Here is a 17546-nt window from a genome sequence, read left to right on the forward strand (position 1 = left end):
TTATTTAAAGGAAGGGTTAAAATGTAAGTTAAAAACCAAGCCATAAGCCTTGAGAAATGGTAACGAAGCAACAAGTTGGCTAAAAATTCGAAAACAGCTTCTAGGGAAAAAAACCATAACCCTGCCCACCTCCCAAAGAAAGAAAACCGACCAACAGAAAGTCGGCATCTACAAACTACTGACAATCCCCCAAAAAACCTGGTCATCGCTCCAATTAGTTCAATGATACTTATTCCAACCTAGACTAAACAAAACCCAAACAAGAGATTCAGCTCTCGTATATCAAAAATACAGTATTAAAAAATACGAAAGGAAATTAGTTACAAAGGCTTACCAAAAGTAAAAGATACAATTATTCATACAGATAGACATTGAACATTAATCTTATATCTTCATAGAAAAAAAAAGACTAAGCAATTAACTTTCAAATTAAAAAAAATCTTTGTGCTTCAACATTCAAACGAAGCCATTCAGAAGATCCATCTTTAATTAGATTCTCAGTCAAACTGGGTAGCCAAGGGATGGGTTAAAACCCTTGTTAAAAGAATTCCAACAGAGCTTGTTTAAACTTAACACACTCCTGCATAACCTCAAGTGAATAACCTTCAGGAATCTTAATATTCCATCCTATAACCAGACATGCCCCTTCGACAGGATTTGCGAATTAAAAGTTTCTCATTTAATCTTATGTCTTCATGTAAGGAGAAATTAAACAGTTAGCCTTGAAATTTAACCTTCGGATTTTAAAAACTTTTGGGCTTCAATAGTCGAGTGGAGCCATTCAAAGGAACTGTTTTTAAGTGTAATTCTGAATTCGGCTGGGTAGCGAAGGGAAGGCTTGAAACCCATATTAAAAAACTCGGACACAACTTCTTTGAATTTAACACGTTCCTGCATAACCTCAGGCGAATAATCTTCTACAATTCTAATCTTGCGACCATTATACTCACTCATGCCTCTTTGATGAGATTCGCAAATTAAGAGTTCCTTTGTTTTAAATTCATGAAAGCAGATTATCACTGATCTTGGTTTCTGAGCGTTAGGAGACCTAAACGGTAGAGATCTGTGAACTCATTCAATCATAGGCACAGACATCAAAATATCCGGAAATAATTCTTGCAAAAAACTCCATAGGATGGTTACCTTCGATTAATTCTTCGAGACCCAGAACCCGTAAGTTGTTCCTTCTACTTCTATTTTCTAGGTCGATGATCTTCTGTCTTAACTTTTCGTTGGACTTCGATTGCTTTTCACCAATCTTCTGGAATTCATCCACTTCCGTTTCCAGAGCCAACAAATTTTCCTCATTATTCTTGATATGTTTATCATGTTCATTAAGAGTTTGTTGAATAGAGTCCAATTTACCATCTACTTGTTTAAATTCAGTGCTGAATTGTTGAAACTTCTCAGAGGCTTCGCGTGTATGACTTTGTAGCAAATCCATAATAGAATCCAAAGAGGCAGGAAAATCATCCTTTTTATTACCTCTGGCACTCCTTCCAGCCATAATGAAAGAATATCACACTTAAAAAAAAGTTTCAAGACAGGCTGGAAATAGTAAGATAATTAAAATTGGAGCAATGGCAGATTGCTGTTATTCCATCAGCCACCACCAGGAAATCTCACGCAGCAGCTTTGAGTGTCCTATGGACATGGTCACCAAGATCTCACTGATCCACCACACTGCCAGGAGTCTTACCATTAATATTATATTAATATGTCTTCAAATTTGACCTACTAAAATGAAGCACTCCACACTTATCTGGGTTGAACTGCTACTTCTAAGCCCAGTTCTGCATCCTATCAATGTCGCGCCGTAACCCCTGACAACCCTCCAGACTATTCACGACACCCCCATCTTTTCTGTCATCAGCAAACTTAATAACCCACCCTTCTACTTCCTTCTCCAGGCCATTTATAAAAATCACAAAGAGGAGGGGGGTCCCAGAACACCACTGGTCACCGACCTCCACGCAGAATGCGAACCATCTACAACCACCTTTTACCTTCTGTGGGCAAGCCAATTCTGGATCCACAAAGCAAGGTCTCCTTGGACCCCAAGCCTCCTTACTTTCTGAATGAGCCTCGTATGGAGAACCTTATCAGATGTCTTACTGAAACCGATATACACTACCATCACTTCTCTACCTTCATCAATGTGTTTTATTACATCCTCAAAGAATTCAATCAAGTTCATAACGCATGACTTACCCTTGACAAAGCCATACTGACTATCCTTAATCAGATTATGTCTCTCCAAATGCTCATAAATCTTGCCTCTCAGGGTCTTCTCCAACAACTTGCCCACCACTGAAGTAAGACTCTTTGGTCTATAATTTCCTGGGTTATCTCTACTCCTTTTCTTGAACAAGAGAACAACATTTGCAACCTTCCAATCCTCAACTACTTCTCCCATCCCTATTGATGATGCAAAGCCCATCACCCGAGGCTCAGCAACCTCCTCCCTCGCTTCCCAGAGTAGCCTAGGGTATATTTTGTCCGATCCTGGTGACTTATCTAATTTAATATCTTCAAAAGCTCCAGCACATCCTCTTTCTTAATGTCTATAAACTCAAGCATTTCAGTCTGCTGTAAGTCATCCCCACAATTGCCAAGGTCCTTTCCACTAGTGAACACGGAAGCAAGGTATTCATTAAGTGTCTGTCTCTGTCTCTCTCTATATATCTGTATCTATATACACACGTACCTAAGATTTTTGCACAGTGCTGTGTATGTTGATAACAAATTTACTTTGAACTTTGCACCTCTACAGATAACATTATCCCCACACAAAAAGATGATAGGTTACCAAGTAGTGGCTTCCATCGCCTGCATCTTCATCCCTCTCAGCATGTTTAGCTTCTGTACGTGCTGTCGGCAATCAGACCCTGAGCCCTGGCCGTATACCTGACAAGATTGTTACATATTAAGCACAAGGAAAAAGAATTAGAGAAACAAAACCTGCACTTTTTAGGGCAGGCTCCCATTAGTTTCAGATGTTTAAATCCAAAATTCTTTCAGATGTCAGGAAAGAGGCACAAAACTTGTTGATTCATGATCATTTTATTAAGCATTGATAGAATAAGGCATAGTAAAAGAAGTAGAAGGCTTAAAGACATAGAAACTAAGATATCAAGTTCAATTCAAATTTGTAGATAAGAATCAATCAATGAGATAGTTCTTATTCAATCAATACAGCACCAAGAGAAGTTTCCAGAATCATATCAATATAACCACTAGGGAAACATTGAACTAGCATATACTGGACATATTGTGCCCACTAGAAATCATACTAAGCAGTTATTTGTATATATGTCATTACATAACATACAAGCAAACTGATAAGGGATAGTCAGCATGGCTTTGTGTGTAATAAGTTATGTCTAACCAATCTTATAAAGTTTTTCAAGGAAGTTACCAAGAAAGTCAATGCAGTGGCAGTGGATGTTGTCTACGTGGACTTTAGCAAGGCATTTGACAAAGTCCCGCATAGAAGGTTGGTCAAGAAGGTTCAGTCGTTAAGCAGTCAAGATGAGGCAGCAAATTGGGTTAGACATTGGCTTCGTGGGAGAAGTCAGACAGTGGCTGGACTCTCTGACTGGAGACCCGTGACTAGTGGAGGCTACTTGGCCCAGAGTATGCAGTGCCATTTCATCATGGCTGATCCAATTTTCCTCTTAGCCCCAATCTCCTGCCTTCTCCCCATATCTTTTCATGGCCCTGACAAATCAAGAATCTATCAACCTCTGTCTTAAGTATACATAAAGAATGGGCCTCCATAGCTGCTGGTGGCAAAGATTTCTACAGATTTACCACTCTCTGGCAAAAGAAACTTTTCCTCATTTCCATTCTAAAAGGACGCCCCTCTATTCTGAGGCTATATCCTCTGGTCTTAAACTCTCCCACCATAAGAAACATCCTCTCCACATCCACTCAATCTTGGAATCACTTTCCTGAAACTCCTTTGAACCCTCTCCAGCTTCAGCAAATCCTTTCTAAGATAAAGGGCCCAAAACTGCTCATAATACTCCAAGTGAGGCCTCACCAGTGCTTTATAAAGTCTCAACATTATATTCTTACTTTTCTATTCTAGTCCTCATGAAATGAATGCTAACATTACATTTACCTTTCTCACCACAGATTCAACCTGCAAATTGACCTTTAGGGAATCCCGCACAAGGATTCCCAAGCCCCTTTGCACCTCAGATTTTTGTATTTTTTCCTCTCCATCTAGGACATAGTCAACCTTTTCATTCTTCTACCAAAGTGCACGACTGTACACTTCCTAACACTGTTCCATCTACCATTTCTTTGCATATTATCCTAATCTAAGTCCTTCTATAGCTTCTTCAAAACTACCTGCCCCCCCATCTACCTTCATATCACCTGTAAACTTTGCAATAAAATCATTAATTCCATCACCCAAATCATTGATGTGCAACATAAAAAGAATCAGTCCCAACACAGAGCCCTGTGGAACACTACTAGTCACCGGCAGCCAACCAGAAAAGGCTTTTATTTGCACTCTTTGCCTCCTGCCAATCAGCCACTGCTCAATCTGCGAGAATCTTTCCTCTAACACCATGGATTCGTAGCTTGTTAAGCAACCTCAAGTGTGGCACCTTGTCAAAGGCCTTCTGAAAAAAATCCAAGTACGCAACATCAACTGATTTTCTTTTGTCTATCCTGCTTGTTATTTCTTCACCAACAGATTTGTCAGGTAAGATTTTCCCTTGAGGAAAACATGCTGACTGTGACCTATTTTATCATGTGTTTCTGTATTGTGAGACCTCATCTTAATAATCGACTCCACATCTTCCCAACCACTGAGGTCAGACTAACTGGCCTGTAGTTTCCTTTCTTCTGCCTCTCTCCCTTCTTGAAGAGTGGAGTGATATTTGCATATTTTCAGTCTTCCAGAACCATTCAATGATTCTTGCAAGATCATTACTATTGCCTCCAGGATCTCTTCATCGACCTCCTTCGGAACCCAAAGGTGTACACCATCTAGTCCAGGTGACCTATCTACCATTTCCTAAGAACCTCCTATCTAGTAATGGTAACTTCACATGACCCCTGACACCTAGAGCTTCCATCAAAACTGCTAGTGCCTTCCACAGTGAAGACTGACACAAAATACTTCAGTTCTTCTGCCATTTTGTTGTCCCTCATTCCTACTTCTCCAGCATCATTTTCCAGTAGTCCAATATCCACTCGTCTCTCTTTTACACTTTATGGTATCTGAAGAAACTTTTGTTTATCTTCTTTCATATTATTAGCTAGCTACTTCTGTATTCCATCTTCGGGTACAAATGCAGACAGAACAGAGTTAAATTGTGCCACAAGCAAAATTCAAAAGGATAAAGAATGCAGGACTGAAGGTGCTGTATTTAAATGCACGTAGCATCCAGAATAAGGTGGACAAACTCGTGGCACAATTACATATTGGTCGGTATGACGTTGTGGGCATCACTGAGTCGTGGCTGAAAGAAGGCCACAGTTGGGAGCTCAACATCAAAGGATATACTTTGTATCAAAAGGACAGGCAGGAAGGCACAGGTGGTGGTGTGGCTCTGTTGGTAAGAGATGGAATTACATCTTTAGAAAGAGCTGACATAGGGTCAGAGAATGTCAAATCTTTGTGGATGGAGTTAAGAAAAACCATTATGGAAATCATATATAGGCCTCAAAATAGTAGCCAAGACGTGGGTTAAGATTGAAAAGGGAGCTGGAAAAGGCAAGTAATAACGGTAGTCACACAACTGTAATGGGAGACTTCAATATGAAAGGGGTTTGGGAAAATCTGGCCGGCATCGGATTGCAAGTGAGGGAATTTGTTGAATGACTACGAGGTGGCTTTTTAAAGCAGCTTGTGCTTGAGCCTACCGGGGGAAAGGCGATCTTAGATTGGGTGTTGTGTAAACACCAGATCTTATCAGGGTGCTTAAAATAAAGGAACTCTTAGGAGGCAGTGATCATAATATGATTGAATTCATACTGCAATTTGAGAGGGAGAAGCACAACTCATATGTATCAGTATCACAATGGAATAAAGGTCATGGACTCTATTCAGTGGAATAAAGGGAATTATAGAGGCATGAGAGAGGAGCTTGCCCAGGTGGATTGGAGGGGGATACTGGTGGGGATGATAGCAGAATAGACATGGCTGAAGTTTCTGGGAATAGTTCATAAGACGCAGGATAGATATGTCCCACAGAAGAAGTTGTTCTCAAATGGCTGGGGTTGGCAACCATGGCTGACAAAGGAAGTTAAGGACTACATAAATACCAAGGAGAGGGCATATAAGGTAGCAAAAGTGAGTAGGAAGTTGAATGATTGGGAAGCTTTTAAAATCCAACAAAAGGCAACTAAAAAAGCAATAAGAAGGGAAAAGATGAAATATGAGGGCAGACTAGCCAATAATATGAGGGCAAGTTGATGAAGAAGATCCTGAGAGGCAGGATTTATGAATATTTGGAGAAGTATAATATGATTAGGAATAGTCAGCATGGCTTTGTCAAAGGCAGGCCGTGCCTTATAAGCCTGATTGAATTTTTTGAGGATGTGACTTTTGAGGATTTTTTGAGGAAATTGATGAAGGTAGAGCAGTAGATGTAGTATACATGGATTTCAGCAAGGCATTTGATAAGGTACCCCATGCAAGGCTTATTGAGAAAATAAGGAGGCATGAGATCAAAGGGGACATTGCTTTGTGGATCCAGAATTGGCTTGCCCACAGAAGGCAAAGAGTGGTTGTAGATGGGTCTTATTCTGCATGGAGGTCAGTCACCAGTGGTGTGCCTCAGGGATCTGTTCTGGGACCCCTACTCTTCGTGATTTTTATAAATGACCTGGATGAAGAAGTGGAGGGATGAGTTAGTAAATTTGCCGATGACACAAAGGTTGGGGGTGTTGTGGATAGTGTGGAGGGCTGTCAGAGGTTACAGCGAGACACTGCTAGGATGCAAAACTGGGCTGAGAAGTGGCAGATGGAGTTCAACCCAGATAAGTGTGAGGTGGTTCATTCTGGTAGGTCAGATATGATGGCAGACTATAGTATTAATGGTAAGACTCTTGGCAGTGTGGAGGATCAGAGGGATCTTGGGGTCCAAGTCCATAGGACACTCAAAGCTGCTACGCAGGTTGAATCTGCAGTTAAGAAAGCATATGGTGCATTGGCCTTCATCAACCGTAGGATTGAGTTTAGGAGCCGAAAAGTAATGTTGCAGCTATATAGGACCCTGGTCAGACCCCACTTGGAGTACTGTGCTCAGCTCTGGTCACCTCACTACAGAAAGGACCTGGAAACCATAGAAAGGGTGCAGAGGAGACTTACAAGGATGTTGCCTGGATTGGGGAGCATGCCTTATGAGAATAGTTTGAGTGAACTCAGCCTTCTTCCCTTGGAGCAACAGAGGATGAGAGGTGACCTGATAGAGGTGTACAAGATAATGAGAGGCATTGATCGTGTGGATAGTCAAGAGTCTTTTTCCCAGGGCTGGAATGGCTAGCACAAAAGGGCACAGGTTTAAGGTGCTCGGAAGTAGGTACAGAGGAGATGTCAGGGGTAAGTTTTTTAAAAAAAAACGCAGAGAGTGGTGAGTTCGTGGAATGGGCTGCCGGCAACGGTGGTGGAGGCGGATACAATAGTGTCTTTTAAGAGACTCCTGGGCAGGTACATGGAGCTCAGAAAAATAGAGGGCTATAGGTAACCCTAGATAATTTCTAAGATAAGGACATGTTCGGCACAGCTTTGTGGGCCGAATGGCCTGTATCGTGCTGTATGTTTTCTACGTTTCTAATAATATAAAGCAGGATACCAAATGTTTTTTCAGTTATATAAAGAGTAAAAGAGAGGTGAGAGTTGATATTAGACCATTGGAAAATAACGTTGGTGAGGTAGTACTGGGGGACACAGAAATGGCAGAAATTCACTGTGGAAGACACCAGCAGTGTGCCTGAGGTCCATGAGCATCAGGGAGCAGGAGTGAGTGCCATTGCTATTACAAAGGAAAAGTGCCGGGCAAACTAAAAAGTCTTAAGGTGGATAAGTCACCTGGACCAGATGGACTATATCCCAGAGGTTGCTGAAGAGACAATGGATGCATTGGTCATGATCTTTCAAGAATCATAGAGGACTGGAAGATTGAAGCCTAACCTCAGTGGTTGGGAAAGTGCAGGTTTATTATTAAGGATGAGGTTTCAAGGTACTTGGAGACTAATGATGAAATAAGTCATAGACAGCATGGTTTCAGTACAGGGGAAATCTTGCCTGACAAATCTGTTAGAGTTCTTCGAGGAAGCAGCAAGCAGGGTGGACAAAGGAGAGGCAGTGGCTTTCATTTAATTGGATTTTCAGAAGGCGTTTGATAAGGTGCCACACATGAGGCTGCTTTACAAGATAAAATCTTATGGCATTACAGGAAAGATACTGACATGGATAGAAGAATGGCTGACAGGCAGGAGGCAGCAATAAAGGGGCCTTTTCTGGTTGGCTGCTGGTGACTAATGGCGTTCCTCAAGGGTCAGTATTGGGACCACTGCTTCTCACTTTGTTTGTCAATGATTTACATAATGGAATTGATGACTTTGTGGCAAAGTTTGCGAATGATACGAAGGTAGGTGGAGGGGTCGGTAGTGCTGAGGAAGCAGCACGTCTTAGACAAATTGGAAAAATGTGCAAAATGAGTTCTCATGCAAAGCTCCCAGAAAGTTAATTTACAGGTTAAGTCTGTGGTAAAGAAGGCAAATGCAATATTGGCATTTATTTCAAGGGGAATAGAATATCAGAGCAAGGAGATAATGCTGACCCTTTATAAGACACTAGTCAGGCTACACTTGGAGTATTGTCAACAGTTTTGGGCCCCATATCTCATAAAGGATGTGTTGTCATTGGAGAGATTCCAGAGGAGGTTCACGAGGATGATTCTGGGAATGAAGGGGTTAACACGAGGGACATTTGGCAGCTTTGGGCCTGCACTCACTGGAATTTAGAAGAATGCAGGGGAATTGCATTGAAACCTACCAAATGTCGAAAGGACTAGATAGGGTGGATATGGAGAGGATGTTTCCTATGGTGGGGGTATCCAGAACTGGAAGGCACAGCCTCAAAATTGAGGGATAACCCTTTAGAACAGAAGTAAAGACGAAGTTTTTTAGCCAGAGAGTAGTAAATCTATGGAATGCTCTGCCACAGACTGATGAAGGCCAAGACTGTGGGTATATTTAAGGCAGAAGTTGACTTTTCCTGATTGGTCAGGGCATTAAAGGATATGGCAAGAAGGTAGATATATGGGGTTGAGTGGGATCCGTGATCAGCCAATGTGGAATGGTGGAGCAAACTCAATGCACTGAATAACCTAATTCTGCTCCTATGGCTTATGGTCTTATCTTTACTTTCTAATAGCCGGCTGGTGGCGTAGTGGCATCAGCGCTGGACTTCAGAGCGAAGGCTCCTGAGTTCGAATCCAGCCGGCTCCCGTGCACGCTTTCCATCCATGCTGGGTTGAGCATCGAGCTAGCAACTCGGCTTCGTAAAAATAAGAAAACCTGCTAAAAAACGCCATCATGACGGTGTCCCGATGACTCCACTTGGAGTTAAGGGCTTTCTTCTTCTTTCTTTACTTTCTAATTACTTTTTTTTTAGTTGCCTTCTGTTGCTTTTTAAAACCATCTCAATCCTTTAACTTCTCACTAAATTTTGCTCTATTATATGTTCTCGTTGGCTTTGATGCCTCTTGCTAGCCACGATTGTGTCATCTTTCCTTTAGAATACTTCTTCCTCTTTGGGATGTATATATCCTGTGCCTTCCGAATTCCTTCCAGAAATTCCAGTCATTGCAGCTCTGTCATCATCCCTGCCAGTGCTCTTTTCAAATCAATTCTGGCCAGCTCCTCTCTTGTGCCTCTGGGGTAATTCCCTTTACTACATTCTAATATTGATATATCTGACTTCCGTTTCTCCTTCTCAAATTTCAGGGCAAATTCATGATGATCACCTTCCCCGTAAGGTTCTTTTACCTTAAGCTCTCTTATCAATTCTGGTTCATTGCACAACACCCAATCCAGAATAGCCGATCCCCTGGTGGGCTCAACCATGAGCTGCTCTAAAAAGCCATCTCATAGGCACTCTTGAAATTCCCCCTCCTGGAATCCAGCACCAACCTGATTTTCCCAATCTTCCTGCATAATGAAATCCTCCATGACTATTGTAACATTGCCCCTTTGGCTTGAATTTTCCATCTCCTGTTGTAATTTGTAGACTACATCCTTACCACTGTTTAGGGGCCTGTATACAACTCCCTTGCAGTTCCTTAGCTCTATCCACAATGATTCAAAACCTTCCAACCCCATGTCACCTCTTTCTAATGATCTGATTTCATTTTTGACCAATAGAGCAACATTACCCCCTCTGCTTTCCTGCCTGTCCTTTCAATATATAGGCTTGGACATTAAGCTCCCAGCTATAATCTTCTTCCAGCCATGATTCAGTGATGCCTACAACATCATACATGCCAATCTGTAACTGTGCTGCACATTCATCTACCTTATTCCGTATACTGCACGCAATCAAATACAAAACTTTCAGTCCTCTATTCACCCTTTTTGATTTTGTCCACCTTTTATGTTGCAATTCATCCTGTTGACTGCAATTATGCCCTATCAACAGCTTCTTCACACTACATATTGCCTGTTTGTAAAACAGCTACCTCATCTTCAGCACTTTCACTCCAGTTCCCATCCCCCCGCCAAATTATTTTAAACCCTCCTGAAAAAGTCTAGCTAACCTGCCTGCAAGGATATTGTACCCGTCAGGTTCAGGTATAACCCGCCCCACTTATACAGGTCATACCTTTTCCAGATCTCAATGACCCGTAAATCTGAACCCCTGCTCCGTGCATCTGTTCATCAGCCACACATTCACCTGCCAAATCATCCAATTCTTGCCATGGCTGTGGCCTGTAGCCACTGGGCTCCTGAACCGACTGCAGCACTGAACTGGCTCTGTGGCCATGGCCTGTAGCCATTGGGCTCCCGAACCAGCTCCATGGCTGTGGCCTGCAGCACTGAACTAGCTCCGTGGCAGTGGACTCACTTTTGAAGGCTCTGCAGTTTATGTTATGTGTATTATTTTTTTTATTCTTTGTACAACTTGTTTTTTTGCATACATTAGACGTTTGTCAGTCTTTGAGGTTTCTCGTGATTTCTATTGTGTATCTTTGTTTTGTGGCTGCCTGCAAGAAGATAATCTCAAGGTTGTATATGGTATACAAACTTTGAGAATAATTGTACTTTGAAGCTTACCTTCAGCACTGACTGTTTCTCTCCGCATAATTTGCAGTTCCATTTCTTGCTCTTTTTAACCTAAAATGAAAAAAACTTAATTAAATGTCATTAATATTGTATAAGTTTCTCACAAAAAGATGATAAGAGACATAGAGTGGACAGCCAGGGTCCTTCTCCCACGGCAGAAATGGTTAATACAAGGGGGCATAATCTTCAGGTGATTAGAGGAATGTATGGGGGGGGGAATGTCAGAGGTTAGTTGTGTTTTGTTTTTACACAGAGTGGTGGGTGCCTTGAACACCCTGCCAGGGGTGGTGGCAGAGGCAGATACATTAGAGACATTTAAGAAACTCTCAGAAAGACACATGATAGAACACATGGAGGGTTATGTGGGAGGGAAGTGTTAGATTGATCTTAAGAGTTGGTTGAAAGTTCAGCACAATATTGTGGGCATAATAGCCTGTGATACTCTATGTTCAAATGACAGTTACTTGAACAAAGCAGTGGAATAGATTTGCTGGTTACTGCTAATCAGTGTAATTTTTAACTACTGGAGCTAATGAATCTGAGATCATCTGTGGAACAACCATGGGTGTCAATGAAACTGGAGATCCATGAGCCAGTCTTCAATGGAGGATCAGCAACTTTAAATTAATTGGTGTTATCGTTCTGTCCTGGCCCCAGCACGCAAGTGCAATGACAAAGAGAGCACAGCAGCGCCTCCACTTACTTAGGAATTTGCAAAGACTCGGCATGACAACTAAAGCTTTGACAAACTTTGATAAATGTGTAGTGGAGAGTATATTGACTGGGTGCATCACAGCCTGGGTATGGAAATACTCATGTCTTTGAATGGAAAATCCTACAAAAAGTAGTGAAAATGGCCCAGTCCATCACAGGTAAAGGCCTCTCTACCACTGAGCACATCCACACAGAGCATTGTCACAGGAAAGCAGCATCATCGTCAGGGACACCCACCATCCCGGCCATGCTCTCTTCTCACTGCTGCCATCAGGAAGGTGGTACAGGAGCATCAGGACCAAAACCATCAGGTTCAGGAACACTTGTTACCCCCCCCCCCCCACCAAACATCAGGCTCTTGAACCAGAGGGGACAACTTCACTCAACTTCTATTGCACTCTGGTTGAACAGCCAGTCTGTGCAGTCTTTCAAATGCAAGGAGACAGTCTACAGTTAAGGACAAGACACTTAACAGTATTGCTGAGCAGAGGTCCTGGGGTCCAAGTTCATAGCTCCTCGAAAGTGGCCACAGAAGTCGATTGTGTGGTTAGTAGGCTTATGGATTGCTTGCTTTTATTAATCAAGGCATTGAGTTCAAAATCAGGAAGTTGTGTTGCAGCTTCACGAAGCTCTGGTTAAGCCACATCTGGAGTATTGAGCACAATTCTGGTCTCCCCATTAGAGAAGGGTGTCAAGGCTTTGGAGCAGGTACTGAAAAGGTTTACCAGGATGCTGCCTGGTTTGGAGGGCATGTGCTATCCTGGTAACCTTTGATGCCGTGGCCAATCAAGAACCTACTAAGCTCTGCCTTAAATAAACCAATGTCCTGGCCTCCAGAGCTGCCTGTGGTAATAAATTTCACAGATTCACCACCCTCTGGTTAAAGAAATTTCTCCGCAGCTGTTTTAAATGGACGCCCCTCTATCCTGAGGCTGTGCCCTCTTGTCCCAGACCATGGGAAAACATCCTTTCCACATCTACTCTACTAGGCCTTTCAACATTAGAAAGGTTTCAATGAGATCCCCCCCATCCTTCCAAATTCCAGCGAGTACAGACCCAGAGCCATGAAGCATTCCTCGTACGATAAACACAAAAAGAAGTGGTCCCATCATCGTCCCCTGCAGAACACCACTAATCACTGGCAGCCAACCAGAAAAGGATCCTTTTATTCCTAGTAACTGCCTCCTACTAATCCAGTCAATGCTCTAACCATGTTAGTAACTTTCCTGTAATACCACAGACTCTTAACTTGGTAAACAGCCTTATATGTGGCACCTTGTCAAAGGCCTTCTGAAAGTCCAAATATACAACATCTACCGCATCTCCTTTATTTATCCTACTTGTAATCTCCTCAAAGAATTCCAACAGGTTTGTCAGGCAGGATTTTCCCTAAAGGAAACCATGCTGACTTTGTCCTATCTTGTCCTGTGTCTCCAAGTACTCCATCACCTCATCCTTAACAATTGACTCCAACATCTTCCCAACCACAGAGGTCAGGCTAACTGGTCTCTAAGTTTCTTTTCTCTGCTGCCTTCCTCCTTTCTTAAAGAGCGAAGTGACATTTGCAATTTCCAGTCCTCTGGTACCATGACAGCGTCCAATGATTTTTGAAAGATCATTACTAATGCCTCCACAATCTCTCATGCTACCTCTTTCAGAGCCCTAGGGTGCAGTTCCTCTCGTCTGGGTGACTTATGTACCCTTAGGTCTTCCAGCCTTTTGAGCAACTTCTCCCTTGTAATAGTAACTGCACCCACTTCTCTTCACTCACACACTACAACATCAGGTATATTACTAGTGTCTTCCACAATGAAGAATGATGCCAAATGCTCATTTAGTTCATCAGCCATCTCCTTGTGCCCTGTTATTACTTCTCCAGCCTTATTTTCTAGTAGACCTATATCCATTCTCAGCTCTTTTTTACAGAGTTGAAAAAGCTTTTACTATCCACATTGGCATTGTTTGCTATCTTGCTTTCATTTTTCATCTTTTCCCTTCTAATGATTCATTTAGTTGTGCTCTGTAGGTTTTTAAAAGCTTCCCAATCCCCAATCTTCCTGTTTATTTTGTGTTGGGGTCCTGAATTATCCCTATGAACTGTGCTTTGGGGGGGGAGAGAGAGAGAGAGAGAGAGAGAGAGAGAGAGAGAGAGAGAGGAGGAGGAGGAGGAGAGGGAGAGGGAGAGGGAGAGGGAGAGGGAGAGGGAGAGGGAGAGGGAGAGGGAGAGGGAGAGGGAGAGGGAGAGGGAGAGGGAGAGGGAGAGGGAGAGGGAGAGGGAGAGGGAGAGGGAGAGAGAGAGAGAGAGAGAGAGAGAGAGACTGCTCACAGCATGTTTACACTTCTGCAAGGACACTGGCAGCTTGAGGAGCCTGAGGTCCTTTAACATCTGCTGGACGATGCTGAGGATGTTCTACAAGTCTGTGGTGGCCAGTGCTATCATGTTTGCTGTTGTGTGCTGGGGCAGCAGGCTGAGGGTGGCAGACACCAACAGAATCAACAAACTCATTCGTAAGGCCAGTGATGTTGTGGGGATGGAACTGGACTCTCTGACGGTGGTGTCTGAAAAGAGGATGCTGTCCAAGTTGCATGCCACCTTGGACAATGTCTCCCATCATAATGTACTGGTTGGGCACAGAAGTACACTCAGTCAGAGACTCATTCCACCGAGATGTAGCACTGAGTGTCATAGGAAGTCATTCCTGCCTGTGGCCATCAAACTTTACAACTCCTCCCCTGGAGGGTCAGACACCCTGAGCCAATAGGCTGGACCTGGACTTATTTCATAATTTACTGGCATAATTTACATATTACTATTTAACTATTTATGGTTTTATTACTATTTATTATTTATGGTGCAACTGTAATGAAAACCAATTTCCCCCGGGATCAATAAAGTATGACTATGACTATGACTAAGTTCCTACAGAGAGAGAAGGGAGGAACTGCTTTATGGACAGTTGGTGTTCAGCATGATGAGATAAATAGAAGGTCAGCTGCTAGACCTGCAGACACATGGTTCTGGACACTGAATGAGGTTTGTTGTGCCCGCAGAAAGGTGGGCTTTGGAGGATCCATCGGGAGGATCGATCAGTGGCTCTTGCAGTGTAAAAAGGGTGTGACAGGTGGGGAGTTATTCGTGTGCCCGACCCTCGCCTGGGTTGATAATTTCACCACAGGAGAACGGTCCCCTTTGTTGCGGTCACAGTCGGTGACTTCTAAAAGATTTCGGAGAACAACGGGAAGATTGACGGTGTCAGCTCACCTGAAGACTCAAATCTCTCTCTCTCTATCACTACTCAACTCAATACCACAAACTGAACTGAACTGAACTTTACTCATTATTGTAAGACTATCTATTTACCCCTAGACTCGAAGAAGCTTGGTTTTCATATATTTCCACACGTGTGTGTGTGTGTGTGTGTGTGTGTGTGTGTGTGTGTGTGTGTGTGTGTGTGTGTATGTGTGTGTGTGTATATATATATATAAAATGATCGCTAACCTGTTTGATATATCTGATTTTATATTACTGCATTGTGTAGTTACTAATAAATACCATTAGTTAATAGCAATACCAGACTCCACAGTGTTTTCCATTTCTTCTGGATCTTTAACCCGTCACAGGGTACGTGACAATTTTTGCTTTGTTGTATGCTCTCTCCTTTGTTTTTACATTAGTTTCAACTTTCCTTGTCAGCCACAGTTGAACTATTTTGCCATTTAAGTATTTCTTAGTTCTTGAAATACACCAGTCCTGCACCTTCCTCATTTTCCCCAGAAACTCACGCCATTGCTGCTCTGCTGTCATCCCTGCCAGATGCTCCTCCCAATTTACTTTGGTCAACTCCTCTCTCATACCACTGTAATTTCCCTTACTCCACTGAAATACTGCTATGTCAGACTTTCCTTTCACTCTATCAAATTTCAAGTTGAACTCAATCATATTGTGATCATCGACTCCCAAGGGCACTTTTACCTTAAGCTCCCTAATAGTCTGTTTATTTCATAACACCCAATCCAGTATAGCTGATGCCATAGTAAGTTCATCGACAAGCTGCTCTAAAAACCCATCTCACAGGCATTCAATAAACTAACTCTCTTGAGATCCATTACCAATCTGATTTTCCCCAATTGATGTGCATGTTAAAATCTCCCAACACTATCGTAACATTGTCCTTTTGACTTCTTTTCTATTTCCTGCTGTAATGTGTGGTGTATCTCCCAGCCACTGTTGGGAGGCCTGTATATAACTGCCATCACGGTCCTTTTACCCTCAAGGTTTCTTAACTCAACCCACAAGGATACAAGATATTCTGATCCTTTAAGCACATCTTTCTAATGATTTGATGCCATTCTTTACCAGCAGAGGCATGCCACCTTCTATGCCTACCTTCTCATTCCTCCAATACCACAGGTAACCTTGGACATTCAGCTCCCAACTCCAACCATCCTTCAGCCGTGATTCAGTGATAGTCATGTCATACCTGACACTCTGTAGTAGTGCAACAAGATCATCCACCTTATTTCTTATACTCCATGCATTGAAATATAACACCTTGAGTACTGTATTTGCTATCCTTTTTGATTCTGCATCCTTAATCCACTGATACTCACCATGCTGGCTGCAGTTTTGTCCTATCATCTGCCTGCCCTTCATGACAATCTGGTTGCATGCTATCTTTGCTTTTTTACCATCCGTCCTATCCTGAGACCCTTCACTCCGGTTCCCAACCCCTGCCAAATTACTTTAAACCCTCCCCAACAGCTCTAACAAACCTGCCCATGAGAATATTGGTCTCCCTCAGGTTCAGGTGCAACCCATCACTTTTAAGCAGGTCATACCTCCCCCAGAAGAGATCCCAATGATCCGAGAACCTGAAGCCCTGCCCCCCTGCAGCAGCTTCCCTGCCACGCATTAATTTGCCAAATCATGCTGTCCCTACTCTCACCAGTGCGTGGAACAGGCAGCAATCCAGAAATCACTACCCTGGAGGTCCTGCTTCCCAGCTTTCTAACAAGCTCTCTAAATTCTCTTTTCAGGACCTCTTTGCTTTTTCTGCCTATGTCATTGGTTCCAATAAGACATCTGGCTGGTCTCCCTCCCGCTCCAAAATGTTGTGGACGCGATCCGAGACATCCCTGACCCTGGAACCTGGGAGGCAACATACCATCCATTGTCCCATTCATGTCCACAGAATTTCCTGTCTGTTCCCCTGACTATTGAGTCCCTTATCACTACCGCTCCCCTCTTCTCCCTCTTTCCCTTCTGCACCACAGACCTATGCTCAGTGCCAGTAACCTAGTGGGCAATCACCCCCCACAACAGTATCCAAAACAGTATACTTATTATTGAGGGGAATGGCCACAGGGGTGCTTAGCACTAACTGCCTGTTCACCTTTCCATTTCTCCAGACAGTCACCCGGCTATCGGCCTCCTGCAACTTTGGGGCAACCACTTCACTATAACTCCAATCATTTTCCTTACAAGCCAATGGTCATCAGTTGCTGCTCCAGATCTCCAA

At 42.9% G+C, this 17546-nt stretch overlaps 1 protein-coding gene across 5 annotated transcripts in view; it reads right to left on the reverse strand.

Moving 5' to 3' along the window:
• The window catches only part of mrnip (MRN complex interacting protein), an 85293-nt gene that overhangs the window by 65721 nt on the left and 2026 nt on the right, over positions 1–17546 (reverse strand). For all 5 annotated transcript variants that reach the window (XM_063053071.1, XM_063053069.1, XM_063053068.1 and 2 more), the window contains exons 2-3: positions 11305–11364; positions 2810–2907 (exon numbers count right to left, since the gene is read on the reverse strand). In XM_063053071.1, coding sequence (XP_062909141.1) covers positions 2810–2907; positions 11305–11364 — 158 coding nt within the window. The remainder of the gene's footprint in view (positions 1–2809; positions 2908–11304; positions 11365–17546) is intronic.

This window comes from Mobula hypostoma, chromosome 7 (assembly GCF_963921235.1).
Source record: "Mobula hypostoma chromosome 7, sMobHyp1.1, whole genome shotgun sequence".
NCBI classification, from domain to species: Eukaryota; Metazoa; Chordata; class Chondrichthyes; order Myliobatiformes; family Myliobatidae; genus Mobula; species Mobula hypostoma.